The sequence below is a fragment of the Zeus faber genome, assembly GCF_960531495.2.
Source record: "Zeus faber genome assembly, chromosome: 7".
Taxonomy (NCBI): Eukaryota; Metazoa; Chordata; class Actinopteri; order Zeiformes; family Zeidae; genus Zeus; species Zeus faber.
Window position 1 is genome coordinate 5,991,871 of NC_137203.1, and position 16,795 is coordinate 6,008,665.

General features: G+C 43.2%; 1 protein-coding gene across 1 annotated transcript in view; it reads right to left on the reverse strand.

Annotated features, from left to right (window-relative positions):
- camsap1b (calmodulin regulated spectrin-associated protein 1b) overlaps nt 1–14,558 on the reverse strand; it is a 34,085-nt gene extending 19,527 nt beyond the window's left edge. The window contains exons 1-3 of the mRNA XM_080004117.1: nt 14,519–14,558; nt 13,187–13,353; nt 6,659–6,921 (exon numbers count right to left, since the gene is read on the reverse strand). Coding sequence (XP_079860243.1) covers nt 6,659–6,921; nt 13,187–13,352 — 429 coding nt within the window. The 5' untranslated portion in view covers nt 13,353; nt 14,519–14,558. The remainder of the gene's footprint in view (nt 1–6,658; nt 6,922–13,186; nt 13,354–14,518) is intronic.
- Nucleotides 14,559–16,795: the final 2,237 nt, after the last annotated feature.

A 16,795-nucleotide genomic window follows, 5' to 3' on the forward strand; every position in this document is an offset into this window, starting at 1 on the left:
GTATTGCTTTCATTATCGCGATCGCAAAAATCACAATTTCCTGGAGGGGACTGAAGACAAATTCATCTACATCGATCTAAGAAGTACAGTAAAATTAAGACTTAAGTTGCCGTGCCTGGACACAATAATCTACACTGGTACTGCACCTACAAGACTGTGCTTGTCAATCCCCTCAGCCGTTAAAGCAGAAGACTACTTTATTCCAAATTAAAAAAAAATCTCAATTCGGTCTTGCAATAAACATTAAAAGATACTCAGTCATGAGGCTTTAGGGATCAGTTGACATGGATTAGATTTTATGGACGTGTACTCAGACATTAGTGCGGTGCCAGTCGTCGATTGTTGTGACCAATGAGCCTAATCCAATTGCTGATGGGAGGAAAAGGCAGAGATTAGTCTGATTACCGCTGCTACTTAGAACTATTCAGGGCTTTCTCAGCAACACATGGCCCCAGGTAATGACAGAGGAAAAGCCTCTCGAGTGGGGAGGCAGGTGAGTTAATACAACTGGTTTATGAACAAGTACATGTTCTGTATATCACAGCAGCGGCGTCATCTAGTTTTGGCTCGTATGTCATTAAAAGCTAATTATTTGTACATTTTAAGCTCTGCTTTAGATGCAAAACATGTGACTAGAAGGCATTCCGACTCAAGGAGTGTGCAATTATCTGCTGTTTTCAAAAATGAGACATTTATTAAATGCAATTTGGGTTCTGGCACATATAAAGCGGACCCGGAATGAAGCACAGCCGTCACCGAATCAACAAACTGTGAGAGCAGCCATCGAAATTGTGCAGGAAAAAGGACAAACAATAGGGGAGGGGAAGGTGGATCTTCCTCTGCTCTTTCCCTTTCGAGCCTGCAGCTCTCTCACTGCGCCCTTCATCAGCCCAAACACCAAAACCCACTGGGAGACGAGTCTGCTGCTGCCCCAAGCCATGCGTTAACACACACAGTGTCGACCTCAGGAGAGTGGAGGCTGCATCCACAGGCTGCATGTTTTCTCCAAACCTCACTGGAGCTTATGGAGTCAGATGGGAAGTGAGGAATCTGTCACGACCATGACATTTTAGTTGATGATTAATTGTCGTAGAAATAATTGCTTTGAGGATTCGCTTTATGCCGCCTTGAAGATGAAAAAAAATGTCTGTCTGCTGGGATGTGATGTGGTGATACCACCGATGCTGACCGGACAGAAAGACCTAAACTTCATTCAGCACTAGTACGTCAGGCTACTGATCAAAAAATATATATATAATAACAATAATAAATTAATTAAATAAAAAATAAAAAAGGAAATCAATTGGCTTTTCTTGAATATATGACAATATTTAATAAAATCTTGGTATTGGATGTTTGTTTTTAGAGATTCTCTCATGTAAATTGTATAGTTTAGCTTGATTGGAATTAAATCAGATACCAATATTGGCACATCTTTAGGTATGGAATTCCACACACAAAGATGTGCACATATGTACACAGGCTGCTTTGGGAACGCCTTGCAGAATCAGCAAACCCGCCGGGCGGAGTTCTCTCCTCACAGTAGTCAAAGGTAAGCACGTGGCAAAGGGATTTTTCACCCGTCTCCAGGCTTTGTGTCTGGTTGCTCATGCTAGAGTCTGCATGGGGATTATTTTCGTGCAGGGGAAGCAGACCCAACCAGTCAGCTGGTGGAGAAGCACCACATTGACATCGGTACTGGTTTCCATGACAACACACACAAAAAAAAAGAAAACACGGGTAGAAGACTGCTAAAATGGCGAGTGAGGTGAGCCTTTACACACTCAGTTAAACGACCGATTGCATTGCCCCTGAACAGGGACTCTGCTCCACACTTTACTCAACGTGCCGTGACGCTGGTGGTGTTGACGAAGGTGTAGCTCAGAGGCAGAGTGGGTGGGGTACCGAACCCCAAGTACCAAGTCACCACTTTCCTGGCGAAAACGTCCTGTCCAAAGAGTCTAATTCCCTCTGCTGAACAGCTGATGAGGGCTAATGGGGAGGCAGGGGAACAGAGCTGGAGGAGAAACAGTCGAATGTGATATCAAATGTGTCACAGGGAGGATGTTCCAGCGTCACGTTGATCATTGTGGAAACACTTTAATTTGCTGGGAACAAAATCTGGGCTGGTAGGAACGCCCAGAATCCATTTGTCGAAGTATTAGTAGAAGCATAAACCTCACACCAATATCCAGCTCTTCAAGATCTTCAGTTACATTTGCCTCATGACCATTTAGATACAGATGATCCATGAGAATATTAATGGGTGGGATAGAAGTAAAACCCTTTTGCGGATCAGGATCTTGTGTACATTAAGTTCCATGGCTGCTGAGGCGTTTGTACTAAGAAAATGCCGGTGCTACTTTGAGCTAAGAATGTGCTGGCTCAGTGCTGGGACGTGTTCGGGCACTGGGCTGAGACGAGGCCCAGACTGAAGGGCGTGCGTACAGCTTATTTTACCTAAAACGTCAGCATTGGCGTCTGAAATAGGCCTAATTCAATCAATGCCGTTTCTGCGCAGCCTCTACGGCCACACTGTTCAGAGACAAAAGTCAAAGTTTAGACAAAGTAAAGGAATAGCTACAGTGTCTGGAAGAACATCAAACGGGTTCCTTGATACAAAGGTCTGAATGTTACCCAGCAACAGTAACAACAGTATTTCCATAGAAATATAACAAATAATAAGACAGAAAAGAAAGAAAACTAAGCTATTCATCGCCTTTCCTGGCATGACACAAACGGCATGACCAGCACAAGTTGCATTCAAATTCCAACTCCAAATTTGAATAAAGATAATATGGGTACAGCCAAACCTGTCAAGCGCCCGTTTTATTCAAACAAGCACAAACCACCGAGCCAAAAATCAGGTCCAGTAGATGAGGTACAGAGTGAGTGATGCAGATACATTTTATTTTCCTAGACCCAGCACCGACTTTTGGGATCTTCTCAACGTGGAGCATGCAAACTATATTTATTACACTACAACATTCACTTACCATAATAGTCACACTTTGTTAATTTAAATAAATTGTTCTGCTCAAACACATACAGATATACCATGCAAACGATAATATTTTAAAACTGCAGATGCCTCTCATCAGGGATTCAAGGATACCTGCATGCACCCAGATATAGTACTGTATCAGAGCGCGTGCAGGTATCCGTGAATCCCTGATGAGAGGCATCTGGTGTTTCAAAGTGTTATCGTTTGAAGATCGTTTGATTTAGAAAAACAAAGGAAACATTCACAGGTTTGACTGAGCGGAGACAAAGCAAATGAGATGGGAAGAGCGAGGTGGTCCACAGGTTGTGTAGCAACCTTCTTGTGTCAGCATTACACAGGCCTCAATAGAAAATGGTCAAACACCTGTGACGAGAACAAGGAATGCCTCATGCTGAGCAAACAAATAGCAAATAGGTTCTGCCAACAAAGAAAAAAAAAAAAAAAAATCTTCATTTGTTGTATCACATTTAAAATGGGCTGAATATTGGCAAACGGACTACAGAAATGGGATACAGAACTAGGCTTGGGAGATCGTGCAAAATTCCGTTCGCCGGGGGGCAGCGCATAAAACGTACTATGTGGCAAATGCGGTCTCCTTGTTACAGAATGGCAGGATTTATTATTTACAAGTATTTACACAAATACATCCAGTTTTTACTAAATTAAGTCCCATAGCAACAGAAAGCAGTGGGGAGAGGTTTTGGGTTTTTTTTGAAGGGGATGCAACAGGACAGGAGCTTAACTCAGTTGTGTTGAAAAATTGTTTCATACATGGAGGAAACAAACGGAAATAATTAGATTTACAATAAAGACAGGCACAAGAGCCAGGAACCGGCGCGCCTGCATGGTGCACCGTTTATATATATATATATATATATATATATATATATATATATATATATATATATATATATATATATATATATATTAAAAAAAGAAAAAACTCTGCTCCAATTCTCAGAATTATGTTTATGATTTTCATCCTTGATACAAGTAAGGAACTAAGGAAATAAATTAAATCAAAAACCTTCTCTATTGAGATTACATTATTTATTGCTATATTATAATCACAAGATTTGCATATAGAGCGGCTGGCATCATAACACGTAGGCCTGGCTGACAGGAAAGAACTGTTTATATGTTGACTGTATCCAATGTTGTGTTGGTCATACTATAGAATGATTTACTGCTTGTATCAAGTGAATAATACGGAAGATAAGGCATTTAAAAATAAATGTATACTAAATCAAAATCATGGTCGAAGAAAAACGCAATTACATAATTTTCCCAAATCGTTCAGCACTACTGTCAAGGGGTGGGAAATATTAGGCAGCAAGTGAACAGTCCATTTTTGCAGTTGAAGTGTTGGAAGCAGGAAAAATATCTGAGCAACTTTGACAAGGTCCAAATTGGCCAGACGACTGGGTCAGAGCACCTCCAAAACGACAGGTCTTGTGGGGTGTTCCCAGTATGCAGTGGGTAGTACCTTCCAAAAGTGGTCCAAGGAAGGACGACTGGTGAACTAGCGACAGGGTCACGGGCGCACAGGGGCTCACTGATGCACGTGGGGAGCAAAGAAATTGGTGACAAAGTTAACGCTGCTACGATAGAAAGGTGTCAGAACACACAGTGCATCGCAGCTTGCGCCGTAGCCGCCGACCGGTCAGAGAGCACATGCTGACCAGTGTTTCCTCTACATTCACCTTGCAGTGAAATATGACCTCCCCTGCGGAAATTACTTTTATTTACGAGAGGAGAGGGCTCGGTCTTGTCTCTTTAGAAATCAACGTTATATCATTTTTCACTATGGACGCTTCATAACCAGGTCAATTCACACACCTATGAGTAAAGCATATAAACTTAATACTTTGCACTTACAAGATGATGTCAGCACAAGGGTTATGACAACAAGCATCGGGTAGATGTCAACAATGAAGCAAGCAATGCTGATCACAGATTCATGATTTTCACTGACCGACGGGAAAACAGTCCTGCAACTTTACCTTAGTATTGTAGCAAACGCAATAATTTGATAGGAAGAAGCAAGGAAGCATATCAGTGAAATAAACAACATTTGGAAGATCCATCTTGATATGTTTAGTTTCCGTAAAGGTATTCACAAAGATAGAAGGTATTCCGCATACAGCGCGAGGGCCACCGTGACACATGAAAGCTATTCATCTCAAAAGACAAATGACAAATTCCCTTACACGCCCGCTCTCTTTTTCCCATCTTTTTTTGCTTTCGAACAAGTGCACCAGTTAAGAAATAGCTTACATCCCACTCGTAGATATTATTTGGATTGGATTGGATTGGATTCCCTTAAAGAAACGTCATCACACGCAAAGACAACTCTTTTTACAGCTCCATCCAAGGAGAAACACTGCATAGCAATACTGCTGACCCTGTCCACCTCCAAAAGTGCCTACAATGTGGATGGCCGGATGCGTATGAGTTGTTTACCTGGGGAAGAGATGGCACCAGAATGCACGATGGGAAGAAGGCAAGCCAGTGGAGGCAGTGTGACGCTCTACCTATACCCCTTTCCCACAGCACCAAAAACCCAGTAACAGGCTCACATCCGGCATTTGTCTCCAGTGAGAAAGGAAAAACCCAGGTTTCAGTCCCGTGTAAAATGACCCTGCAATAGACATGGGTTTTAATCAGCTCCACCTCCGATCGGCTCGTATGTAAACAGGACACCCGGGTCGACCCGCTAATTTTGGCTACTTTAACGGCGTGATGCGATGCGCATTGGAGTTATAGACCAGGCGTATAAATAGACAGGAATATCCGTGTATCATTCGATCATTTCATATCCCATTTCGAATCTAAAATCAGGAGTTACCGACTCTTTTCCCCCGCATGTGGGACCATGAAATGTTTTGAATGCGGGGATCGCTCTTGGAAGCACAGGGGAGAACCCCAAAGCTCCTCGCCGGGCTCTGAGTCACCCCAGCACCGCCCCAAGCTGCTCTACACAAACGATTGCATGGACACTCGTGTTGGGTTGTTCACAAACTATCCAATCCTTTTGAACGGCTAAAAATATTATTTTTCTCCCCAAGTTTTACAGTTTTATTCAAGTTTTAAAGACGTTTGTTTAAGTTGCTGTCTCCTCTACTGTTCTGTTCCTGATCACACTGGAACCCATGACACGCCCCTTTTCCGGCCTGTTCATGACGCCGAACGTGACACACCAGAAAAGAAACGGCATTTCTCCTGGCAATTGGAAAGGTGCCAATCACCTAAAATAAGCGGGTTTAAACCCACTAATTTTGGTGTAAAGTGGTATTACAGGACATAAAGGATCTTCTGCTAACGTCTTAGTGCCAGATACCACACAACACCTTCAGAGGTGGAGTCCATGCCTTGATGGGTCAGAGCTGTTTTGGCGGAACGAGGGGGTCCTACAAGGCTGGTGGTTCTAATATTGTGGCTGATCAACGTATATTAGTGTTCGCAGCATCATGGAGGAGGCTGTTTAGCCACAGCCCCCAGTCAGAACAGCCGGACTCAACTTCTCTCCATCATCAATTAAAAACCACAACAATACCAAAATACATACCCCCAATTAAGCGATGATAGGATAACGTTGGAAGCCAATAAAACAGTAACACATTGAGTAATTGCCCAACCCTACGTTCCACTCACCATTTTGATGGGGACGCAGGCGAGGTCGCCATCCGTGACGGGCGTGTCGTCGCTCTCCACCACGTAGATGCCCTTCCTGGAGAGCGCCTGGATGACCGACTGATGGGACTGGAGCGACGCCGCCTGCTCCGTCTTCAGGATGAGGGCGCAGACGCGGCAGTACAGCTCGCAGGCGAGCAGCAAGCGGATGACGGGCGGCTTGATGTGCTCCTGTTCGTACTGGTCTGTGTAGAAGGGGTCCCGTAGGTCCTCGGGGATATGGTCTATGGCGGGGGGGGGGTAAGATGAAGATGAAGGGTTAAAGTTTGATTAAATAAAAACAAAGGTTTCACACTGATGAGGGTAAAAAGGATTTTGTAATTATATCTTTCTTTAATGATGATAATGACCACACTTTCTCCTTAAGGATAGATACATATTATTTATGTCAGTAATACAAGATAGCTGAGCAAAACTGAACCTTGCTACTTTATTTTGCAGTGTCTAATGTGTTGGTCTGAACTTAAACTTAAAAAATAATTTAAAAAAATCTATAAATTAAAACAAAATGAATACATACTAAACTCAGCAAATTGTAAAAGTATAAAGTAAAATTCGTCCTCTACTGCTCTCCTGAGAACAGAAACACGTGAAGGTCTGAGGACAATATGTCATTTACGATTAATTTATAAAATACATAAATTTAGAAAATTTTGATTTACCATGAAATTAACAAGAGGCTCTTCCTCACTGACCTAGATGCATGTAAAAGTCGGCTTTCTGATCATTTGGGCAAACATCAAGTGAGAGTCCTTTGTTACCTGAGCACTTTCCTGATAGAGAACCTGCCTTGGCTCAGGGCGAGCTGAGCTCTCCAGTATCAGCAAGCTAAAGGAATTCCACAAAGCGTCCGGCTCGCCATGTAAAAATATTTGTTCTACCAGGGTTTCAGCTTACTCAGGGTAAATACTGCCAGACACAGTTAAAAGCCACGTCGCTCGTCTAGGGAGTACAGTGCACAGGGAAAAATACAAAGTCTTTATTGCAAGCAAGCTTCTCAGGTGACAAAGTATAGTGGACATGCCAGGCACAGTTTACAATACTGTAACTGTAAAGTGAAAAGAAAAGCAGGGACCTATAATGACGGTTTCTGTGCTTTGCACATGAAGTCACTCGCAAAACCAGAAAGTATAACCAAAAAAGGTTTGCTTGGATGCATGCATGCAAACTCAAGGAAGGGAATGGCAAACAGTTTACAAGCATGACAAAATAATTGGGCCTGAAATTAAGCAGAAATAAAACAATTTCTCCTTAAAAATGAGGGGAGGCTAGAGCGGTGGGGAGAAAATAACCTTGTTAGCAAATCTGGTTTGGGCTCTGACTTTGACCTCAAGTTTCACAGCTTCAACTGAGCATGTGCAGCGTGCTTCTTGGCGTCCGTCTTACGACGGAATAAAGGGCACCGCTTGTCAGCATTCTCCAATGCGCATAAACAGGATGAGTGGCAGTCAGGCCGACAGGCAGGGCTCTCCTCAACCACTGACCCATAATACTCTGCACCAGGGCCAACTGCTTTGACCTATTTTGAATAAATTGATGAGCCTAGCCACAGAAAAAAAAATAATAATATAATAAAATTATATATATATAGCCCGGAGGTCGCCCGGGGTCTCTCTCTCAATGTGACAATATTTATTGTGGTTATTGGACATGATGGCGAGACTCATATGTGATAACACCATGAGCCTTGAGGTCGATTTATGGTCATGCTTCAAAACACGGCCGGAGCTAGGCCGGAGGTATTTCCGGTCCTTGCGTAAGACGCAGAGACCACCGCCGTAGCTAACGTGCGCCTCTCCAAAGAACACATGTGTTTTGATTGGCATGCTTGCTTTGGACTCCGTACCAACTTCCGCCATGTAATTTCCTCCGACCGGGTAGCTAGTTAAGTTAAACCACTTTTTTTTTTCTCATTGTGAGAAATAGCACTGAACATTGGGTTCAACTAACAATTGTCCATAGTTAGTTGAGCATAGTAAATCGCGATTAATCACACATTTATCTGGTTAAAATATACCTTAAAAGGATAATTTTCAAGTGTTAATACTCATGGGAGTGGACAAATATGCTTGCTTTATACAAATGCATGTTTATTGGAAATCAATTAATAACCCAAAACAATGACAAATATTTTACAGAAACCCTCAAACATAATGCTTTGGTACTTTTTAACCAATGGCAAGTAAGAACGTGGAGCACATGTCACCGGATGTTCCACCTTCATTGCCTCAGACCCAATCACGCTGCACACAAGAAAAACATTATTCAATTATGAGTGTCGCGCTGCGACAGTGTGAAAACATTAGGCGAGGCATATAAATGTTGAGACTGCTCAGAGGGCGGCTTTTTAACATGTTAGCCGATCATTTTTGAGTTCAAGGTTCAGTGAATGAAAGTTTACATCTTCAATTCTGCAAATATGTTAAGAGTCTGATTTTGATAGATCGCATTTTCCCGCTTATTTTGAGTATTCTCTGCAGACACCGCAATGACGAACGTCCCGTGTGAATTGGCCAGGGGTGTGTGGAGATGGAGAAAGTCTGTTGGATTGTCATGGATATATTTGTAAGACATGTCTGTGTCAATGCAGCATGCAAAACAAACAATATAACCAATCATCAGTGGTATTTTGCACCTGCCCCCCCGTAAACTTTGACAGCCACACACACACACCATTAAAACCAGTGACAGGTGAAGTGAAGAACAATGATCATCTGGTTCCAATGGCAGCTGTCAAGGGGCGGGATATATAAGGCAGCAAGTGAACAGTCAGTTGTTGAAGTTGATGTGTTGGAATCAGGAAAAATGGTCAAGCTTAAGGATCTGAGCCACTTTGACAAGGAGCACATTGTGATTGCTCGACGACTGGGTCCGAGCATCTCCAAAAACACAGGTCTGGTCGGGTGTTCCTGGTATAAAGTGGAGAGTACCTACCAAAAGTGTTCCGAGGAAGGACAACTGGTGAACCGGCGAAAGGGTCAAGGGCGCCCATGGGCTCATAGATGCACGTGGGGAGTGACGGCTAGCCCGTCTGGTTCGATCACACAGAAGAACTACCGTAACACAAATTGATGAAAAGGTTAATTGTGCTATGATATAAAGGAGTCAGAACACACAGTGCATCACAGCTTGCTGCGTAGCTGCAGACAGGTCAGAGTGTCCATGCTGACCCCTGTCCACCACTGAAAGCTCCTACAATGGGCACGTGAGCATCAGAACTGGACCATGGAGCAACGGAAGAATTGTCTGATAATCAAGTTTTCTTCTACATCATGAGGATGGGTGGGGTTAGCGTGGGGTTAGTTATCTGATCAAGCATCAGTGGGATGTGCTGGAACAACAAGCCCGATCCACGGGGGCCCCCACCACACAACTTCCAGGACTTAAAGGATCTGCTGCTAACGTCTTGGTGCCAGATACCACAGGACACCTTCAGAGGTCTTGTGGAGTCAATGCCTCGAAGGGTCAGAGCTGTTTTGGCAGCAGGAGGAGGAGCTACATGATATTAGTGGATATTAGTGGTGGTGTTACTGTTGTGGCTGTACATGGCAAAAAAAAAATATTGCAATGTTCGTTTTTTCCAATATCGTGCAGCCGTAATTAGATGTAATTGTGCGTTTCTAATTCTTCTAAGGCACCTAGTGACCTATGGAGGGGTCTCAAATCTCAAGGTGTTCTTTCACCACATGTTTTCTGAAACAGACAGCTCACAAAAACTGGGTTGTCCCGTCTGAGACCCAAATGTATGTGCTCAAGCACTGAAAAAGTGAATTTCTCATAATACCTCTCCTTTAGAAATACACAGAATAAATAAAAGTATATCATTTGATTACTGTTGTAGAAAAGCTACTTTGCACATTTTTTTTTTGTGTTTACTTGCAATATATTCTGTATCACAGAATCGCCTGTATCTTGATGCTGTAGAGTGGACAGTAAAAACCTAAACCTTATTGGTGGAGTTGACTTACGGCATAGAATGTATTTGGTCATAGCACTTAGTTATATGTTCTCTGAAAGGTGACGCACCAATTTAGGAACATCAAGCACGAGTGTTCTTCATTCATCACAACAGGAACCTCACAGCTACACAAACTGTAACTGTACACAAGCTAATAAGCCTGGTGTTGTGTAACCGCATTAGTGTAGAGTGCTTAGCACATGGCAGTGCGTGTGCATGTGTGTGTAAGAATAACAACACATCAGGACAGTATAGGGCTGACTGGAAGGATGGGGGGGGGGGGGGGGGAGGTCTAGCCAGGGAGGGTCTTCACGTTTGACTTCCTTCTGGAGACACTGATGTTGCGTGGCAGCTGCACCCCCACTGCTGGCACCGTGAGCCAGGCTGAAACATACGAACTGGAGGACAGGGTCTGGCAACAACATCCTTTGTATTCATTTGCCAGGACCAGCCGGAGTGGGGTGGGCTAATAATTTGGTCAATATCCACACGGCAGCAGAGCGGAGCAGCACCAGTAATCCCTCTCACTCTCCTTCCACTCACTCTCACTCAGGTTGGGAGCAGCTGCTCCGTGTAGGGTCATGGCCGTGAAATTTGTAGTTGATGATTAACTGTCATATACAATAAATACGCTTGAGACATCAACAATTTTATCTGAGTTAAAATTTGCCTTAAATTTGATTCTGATTGTGAAACCCAATGATTTTACAAAAAGATTGCCATCTTCTGAAATAATCGCAAATCAGGCGTTTGTTATAACCGCGTGACGGCTCGATCAGTGGGTCCAGGTTGCATAAGCACACGCATGCCGTACCGTGCACATACACACAAACAAATACCGCACTGACTAAAGACCAAACACAGACAAGGCACAGATATACCACACAGTAGACACAACAGAGCCCCGGGGTCCAATGCATGATAGGTGTACATGTAAACAAACACATATGTGTTTTTTACACAAAGCTGCTTGCGCACACAGAAATCTCATAAGCCCAGTGGCAAATCTGGGCAGTAGTTGAAGTGGATGAGACAGTACATGAACCATAAGGTGAAACGCCAATTGGCCTGATACATTCATTTCCCACGGGGGCAGGGTGTCCCCAGCCCTGCACCTGGGACACCCCCGCCCCCTTCACGGGGAAGCTCTGGGGACGGTTGACGCTGTCTGTGGAATCACAACAGTGTCTCCGCCCAGCTCCATCTGCCAATCTGTGCTGCACAAGGACACTTTTACAATGTTATCTGCGCGCAATGGGCTCCCTGTATTTCCATTTTGATTCATACGCTGTGCAGCGGTCTAATTAATTCTACATTTCACTCACTCAACACGTTGACTTCTTGCTGTTGTAACGGACAAAAGCTCCATCTCATAAAGTTCCATCTCATCTTCTTATTGGGACGTTGTTGTGCTGCATTTCTGGAAGCCTCGTCAGCACAGACCCCTCATGACAATGAGGGCAGGGCATTCCCCGGAGATGGACAAAAACAGGCAACCGCGCTCGTACGTTGTCAGAACTAATTGAAACATCTACTGTATGAGCTGAAGTAATATACTGACCAAGAGCAAGGAAGTCAAAGAACCTTAAGGCACAACTGGCATCCATCCAGATTCCTGGTAATCATCGAAAACAATGTTTAAGGGCCACTCTGAAACCCCATAATGACTGAGCTCATATGCTGTAATGCTGACAGAAAAAACAATGCTAAACCAAAAACAGTGGAACATAAAAATTCTGGTTGACAGTGAACTGATGAAATGGATTCACACTTTGGATTCTATTTGTTGTAAAATTTCTGACTGATTGGCATTACATTTGGAAGTAAACATCAACATTTGGTTGTGGAATCGAACGTTTTTACAAAATTATTTGGATCAGCTCAAATAACTGCAATCAGATGTTATAATTGTGACGACTCCATTTCTCACCGTGAATTAATCTTATGCCGCGCTCAAGCAGGCCCTGGCAGGAAGTGGCATAGGATCGTAGCCTACAGGGCCACTTACCAACGCCAATACAGTCTCGACAATGTGCAAACTATGCACGCCGCAGCTCAGTGTTCATGTCCCCGACAAGAGTCCATCGAATGTAAGCGAATCATTAAGTGAGGTCAGTCACTCCGCCTGCTATCGGTCCATCGTGAGTGCGCCGGTAAAGGCCAGCGAACAGAAAAGATGGATCCGGTGAGTCAGTGGGAAAAGACTTTAGCTGCCAGGCATCATGGGGAATTCATATTGGCTCGAGAATGCAGCAAACACAGTATACTTATTTTCTCTTGTGCCGATAATTCAACGCTTCCATTGTGAGGTTGCACATATAGCACTTACAAATTGTTAGTAGTGGTGGTCGTAATAATACGTTTATATTCTGGCCATTTACACGGTCTCTTGTCGAGAAAAACAAAAGACTTTGAGTGAAATCTGAATGAATATTTGATCTGATTCCTGATCCAGTGCCGGTCCATTACAAAGCCTCAGCCTTAGTGTCTGCATGCGTGCGAGTGCCGTACATTTGCAAGAAACAACTTACCAATGCCGTAGGCTTTGGCAAACAGCCAGCGTAGATTGGCATCTATTTTTGCTCGAGCCGAATCGTACATTTCCAAAGGTGTAACTTCCACGGTGCCCTCTGCAACTGCAGACAAATCCATTTTTCTCCGGGCACTGTCCACACCAGCACACAAATCACCGTCCATCCTTCAATAGATACAAGGGAACATTTTAAAAAGTTAAAATAAAAAAAAATTACTGTATTCTTATTTACTGGCATGTAGAGAGACAGCCGTGCACAACTACATAATTACAATACAGTGGGAATTACAATTGGGAACCTGTTACACACCATTAAGACACTTCTCCTTGCTGTAACTTATGTCAGCATTAGGATTTCTACTGACACAACACCACAACAATAGCATTGACTGTCATGTTTTGTTGGTGTTAAATCCAGGTCTACATCTTGATATTGCACATAATCACATTACTTTCATATTAAAAAAGATACCTGGATATTTATATTTTCTTGTGACTGTTTAGAAATTGTAATGTACTGCTTACAATCAACACAGCTCCCAGTAGAACACAACCACCCAAACTGACAATTCCCTCATGTGCAATATCGCTGTGTTAAATGTATATTAAACTGTGCATTGTACACTGGCTTATTTACTATCTTTTTAATCTTTCATTTCTGATTTACTGATGCTCCTCGCTATTGCGCTATCCCCATTGCTGCGGTAACACTGCAAATATCCCCGCTGTGGGGTTAACAGAGGATTATCTTAATCGGGATATGCATGTACACTCATCTACAGAAAGCAAAGGTACAGTAGCTCCTTTATGTAGTATTACGCAGGCGGTTAAATTAGGGGAGAAAAGTACTTGTTTCATGCTTACATACACTGAACAGCAAGAACTCGTCTACTTTCACTTAAGTCGACATGTAAACATAGTGCATTTACGTTGAGTAGATTCATTTGGTGCAGGGTATAGGGACCCAAAAGGTCCGAGTACCTCTGCAACACCGCAATAAGATTTGGTGGAAGCCCTGTGATACCACTGTCACCTGGCTAACGATAGCAGCTGAATGCTAATTTGATAGCCTGGTTGGGCTAGCCCCCCGCCTACCTGTGAAGCGTTACTCAGCCTGCTTATATAGACGAATTGAATTAAAACAAGAAACATATTCACTGGCGTTATATTAATAAAGAAAAAAAAGTAAACGTGAATATTATCAACCATCTCGTTCGATCGAACTGCTGTGGTTGACCACCAAGCCCACCACCCGCCTCCCCCGCCAATGACCAAAAACAATGTACCCATTTCTATAAGACTACCGCAGTCTCTGGGTGTGGATATTTACCTTCAAATGTGCGGCTCGCTTCCAAATCAGCCCCCGGAGGCGGCAGAAAACCAGGCAAGGACTCGCCCCGCTATACAATGACTAGCCGACTGCAACGCATTATAGCCAGCTGAGCTGAGCTGAGCTGAGCTAAGCTAAGCTAAGCTAGCAGGGGGACGGGCGGTGCGAGCGGTCTCCTCCCAGCAACAGAACCCGATTTGCGGCCCTGTGTGACCAACCCGCTCCGTGGGAGACTTCAACCGGGGTGGAGGGTGGGGGGGTGGTGGGGGATAGGAAAAACGTCAGGCTCCGGCCATGAATAAAAAAAACTCGGCTGCTGCTGTTTTGTTGTTTTTCTAGCAGTGAATCCGCCTCGTCGCTCTAGGGGCTGCGGCTCCGTGCGGCGGCTGCGGGCGGCATCGCGTCGCTGCTCCGAAATCTAATTAGCAGGCGGTGGATGGAGGCGGGAGCCACTGCGCATGCGTGATTGGGTTCCGCCACTGGCGATGGTACGCAGCGTCAAAATAATACAAATACAAATAACACTGACATATTAATAATAATAATAATAATACAACTAATACAACTAAATAATATAATAATTATTATTAGAAGAAGAAGAAGAAGAAGAAGAAGAATCATAGTCATAATAATCGCTGTAATAATAATAATAATATTTAAAACACTACTATGTACGAGTTAAACAGCAAAATAAAAGCGAGCAAGATGGCAAAATATGACTTTCTTATATTATTTTACCATTATTACCAATGTCATACTGCATAGCCAAGACTGCCAATATTGTATTGTGTTGCCAGTATGAAGAACTGGCTATTTATTTGTTTATATTTATATTGCCACTTCTTTCTATTTTCTTAGTGAATTACTAGGTTTATTGCACATTGACATTGTGTTTTATCCATCGCCTTGCATTTAAATGCAAAAAAAAGACTCACAATGGCAAAGGAAATTTACAGGACTCCACAACGAATGAAACTACTGCTTTACCAAGTGACAAATGACGAAAAGGGAACTTCCAACTGAGGGACGTTAACGTCCCCCCCCCGGTTCAGGCTTTCTCGTAGCGAGCAACCCCGCCCTCCAGCGGTTAAAGTCCCGTAAAACGAGCGCGACAGCCCTCATCCGTGCACGTTGCAAGATAAACATTATTTTGATGCGTCTTGTATTCATTTAATTTGTTCTTCCTGTTGGAACAAATGTGCTTCACACCACTACGGACTGTATATCAGTGATATAGCCGAACATTGCATAAACATAAACGCGCACACGCAATACATAACTTATTGTATAGGACCGTAAATGGTATTTTTGGACATGGCATTATATTTTTTCTGGTCTTTTTAATATTTATTTTTTGTTGCTGTTTTCTGTTGTTTTTTTTCCGTATTTTTGTTGTTAATCGCTCGGCTTAGTGTATGTCGTCATAATTGTATTATGTAAAATGAACTGTTAGGTTGAGTGCATATTTTCCAATGTTTCCATACATTGCCATTTTATTTTTTATATTTTTATGTTATTGCTTTATTTTGATTTAGCCTACTGTTTTGATGTGAGCTGTTGCTGACATTACTTCAAATGTCTGATCTCTACCTATATATCCATATGGTACAAATAGTAAATAATGGTAAGGAAATTGTCAGTTATTTAATGTTATACTTCCCCATATAAAATAGAATCATAATCCGACACCTATAATTTCTATTTGTCTGCATTGCCCCGCATTTGCGCGTGCGTGCGTGCGTGCGTGCGTGCCTTGCGTGCGTGCCAGCGGAGGAGACGCGTCCTGACCTGCTCCTCCCTCCCATCTCGTCCCTTCGTCTTCTGTTCGGGCCGTTATGGCGGCTTGCATCCTGCTCCCGTTCCGCGGCGTCGGCGTCGGCGTCCTCCGCCTGTCGTCCCGGCCGAGCTCCAGGAGGAGACCCGCGCACACACGCAAAGCTTTATGGGAGGAGTTGGGACGTCACAGATACTGCACGTGACGGTGCCACACACACACACACACACACACATATATATATATATATATATATATATATATGTGTGCGTGTGTATATATGTATCTATATTCCTGTTTGTGTAAAAGTTTACTGTAGATATTATACAATTCCCTGACAAAGAGCCCAGATAGCAGTGTTCAACCCAAAATTTGCTGTGTGTTTAATCAGATAAAAACAAATGCATCATCTATTTGTAAAGAGGTTTACACAACCCCATGGGATTCATAAAGTTCTGTCTCAACGTGGATTAGCGAATTGTGGTATTTATTTGTGTATGATG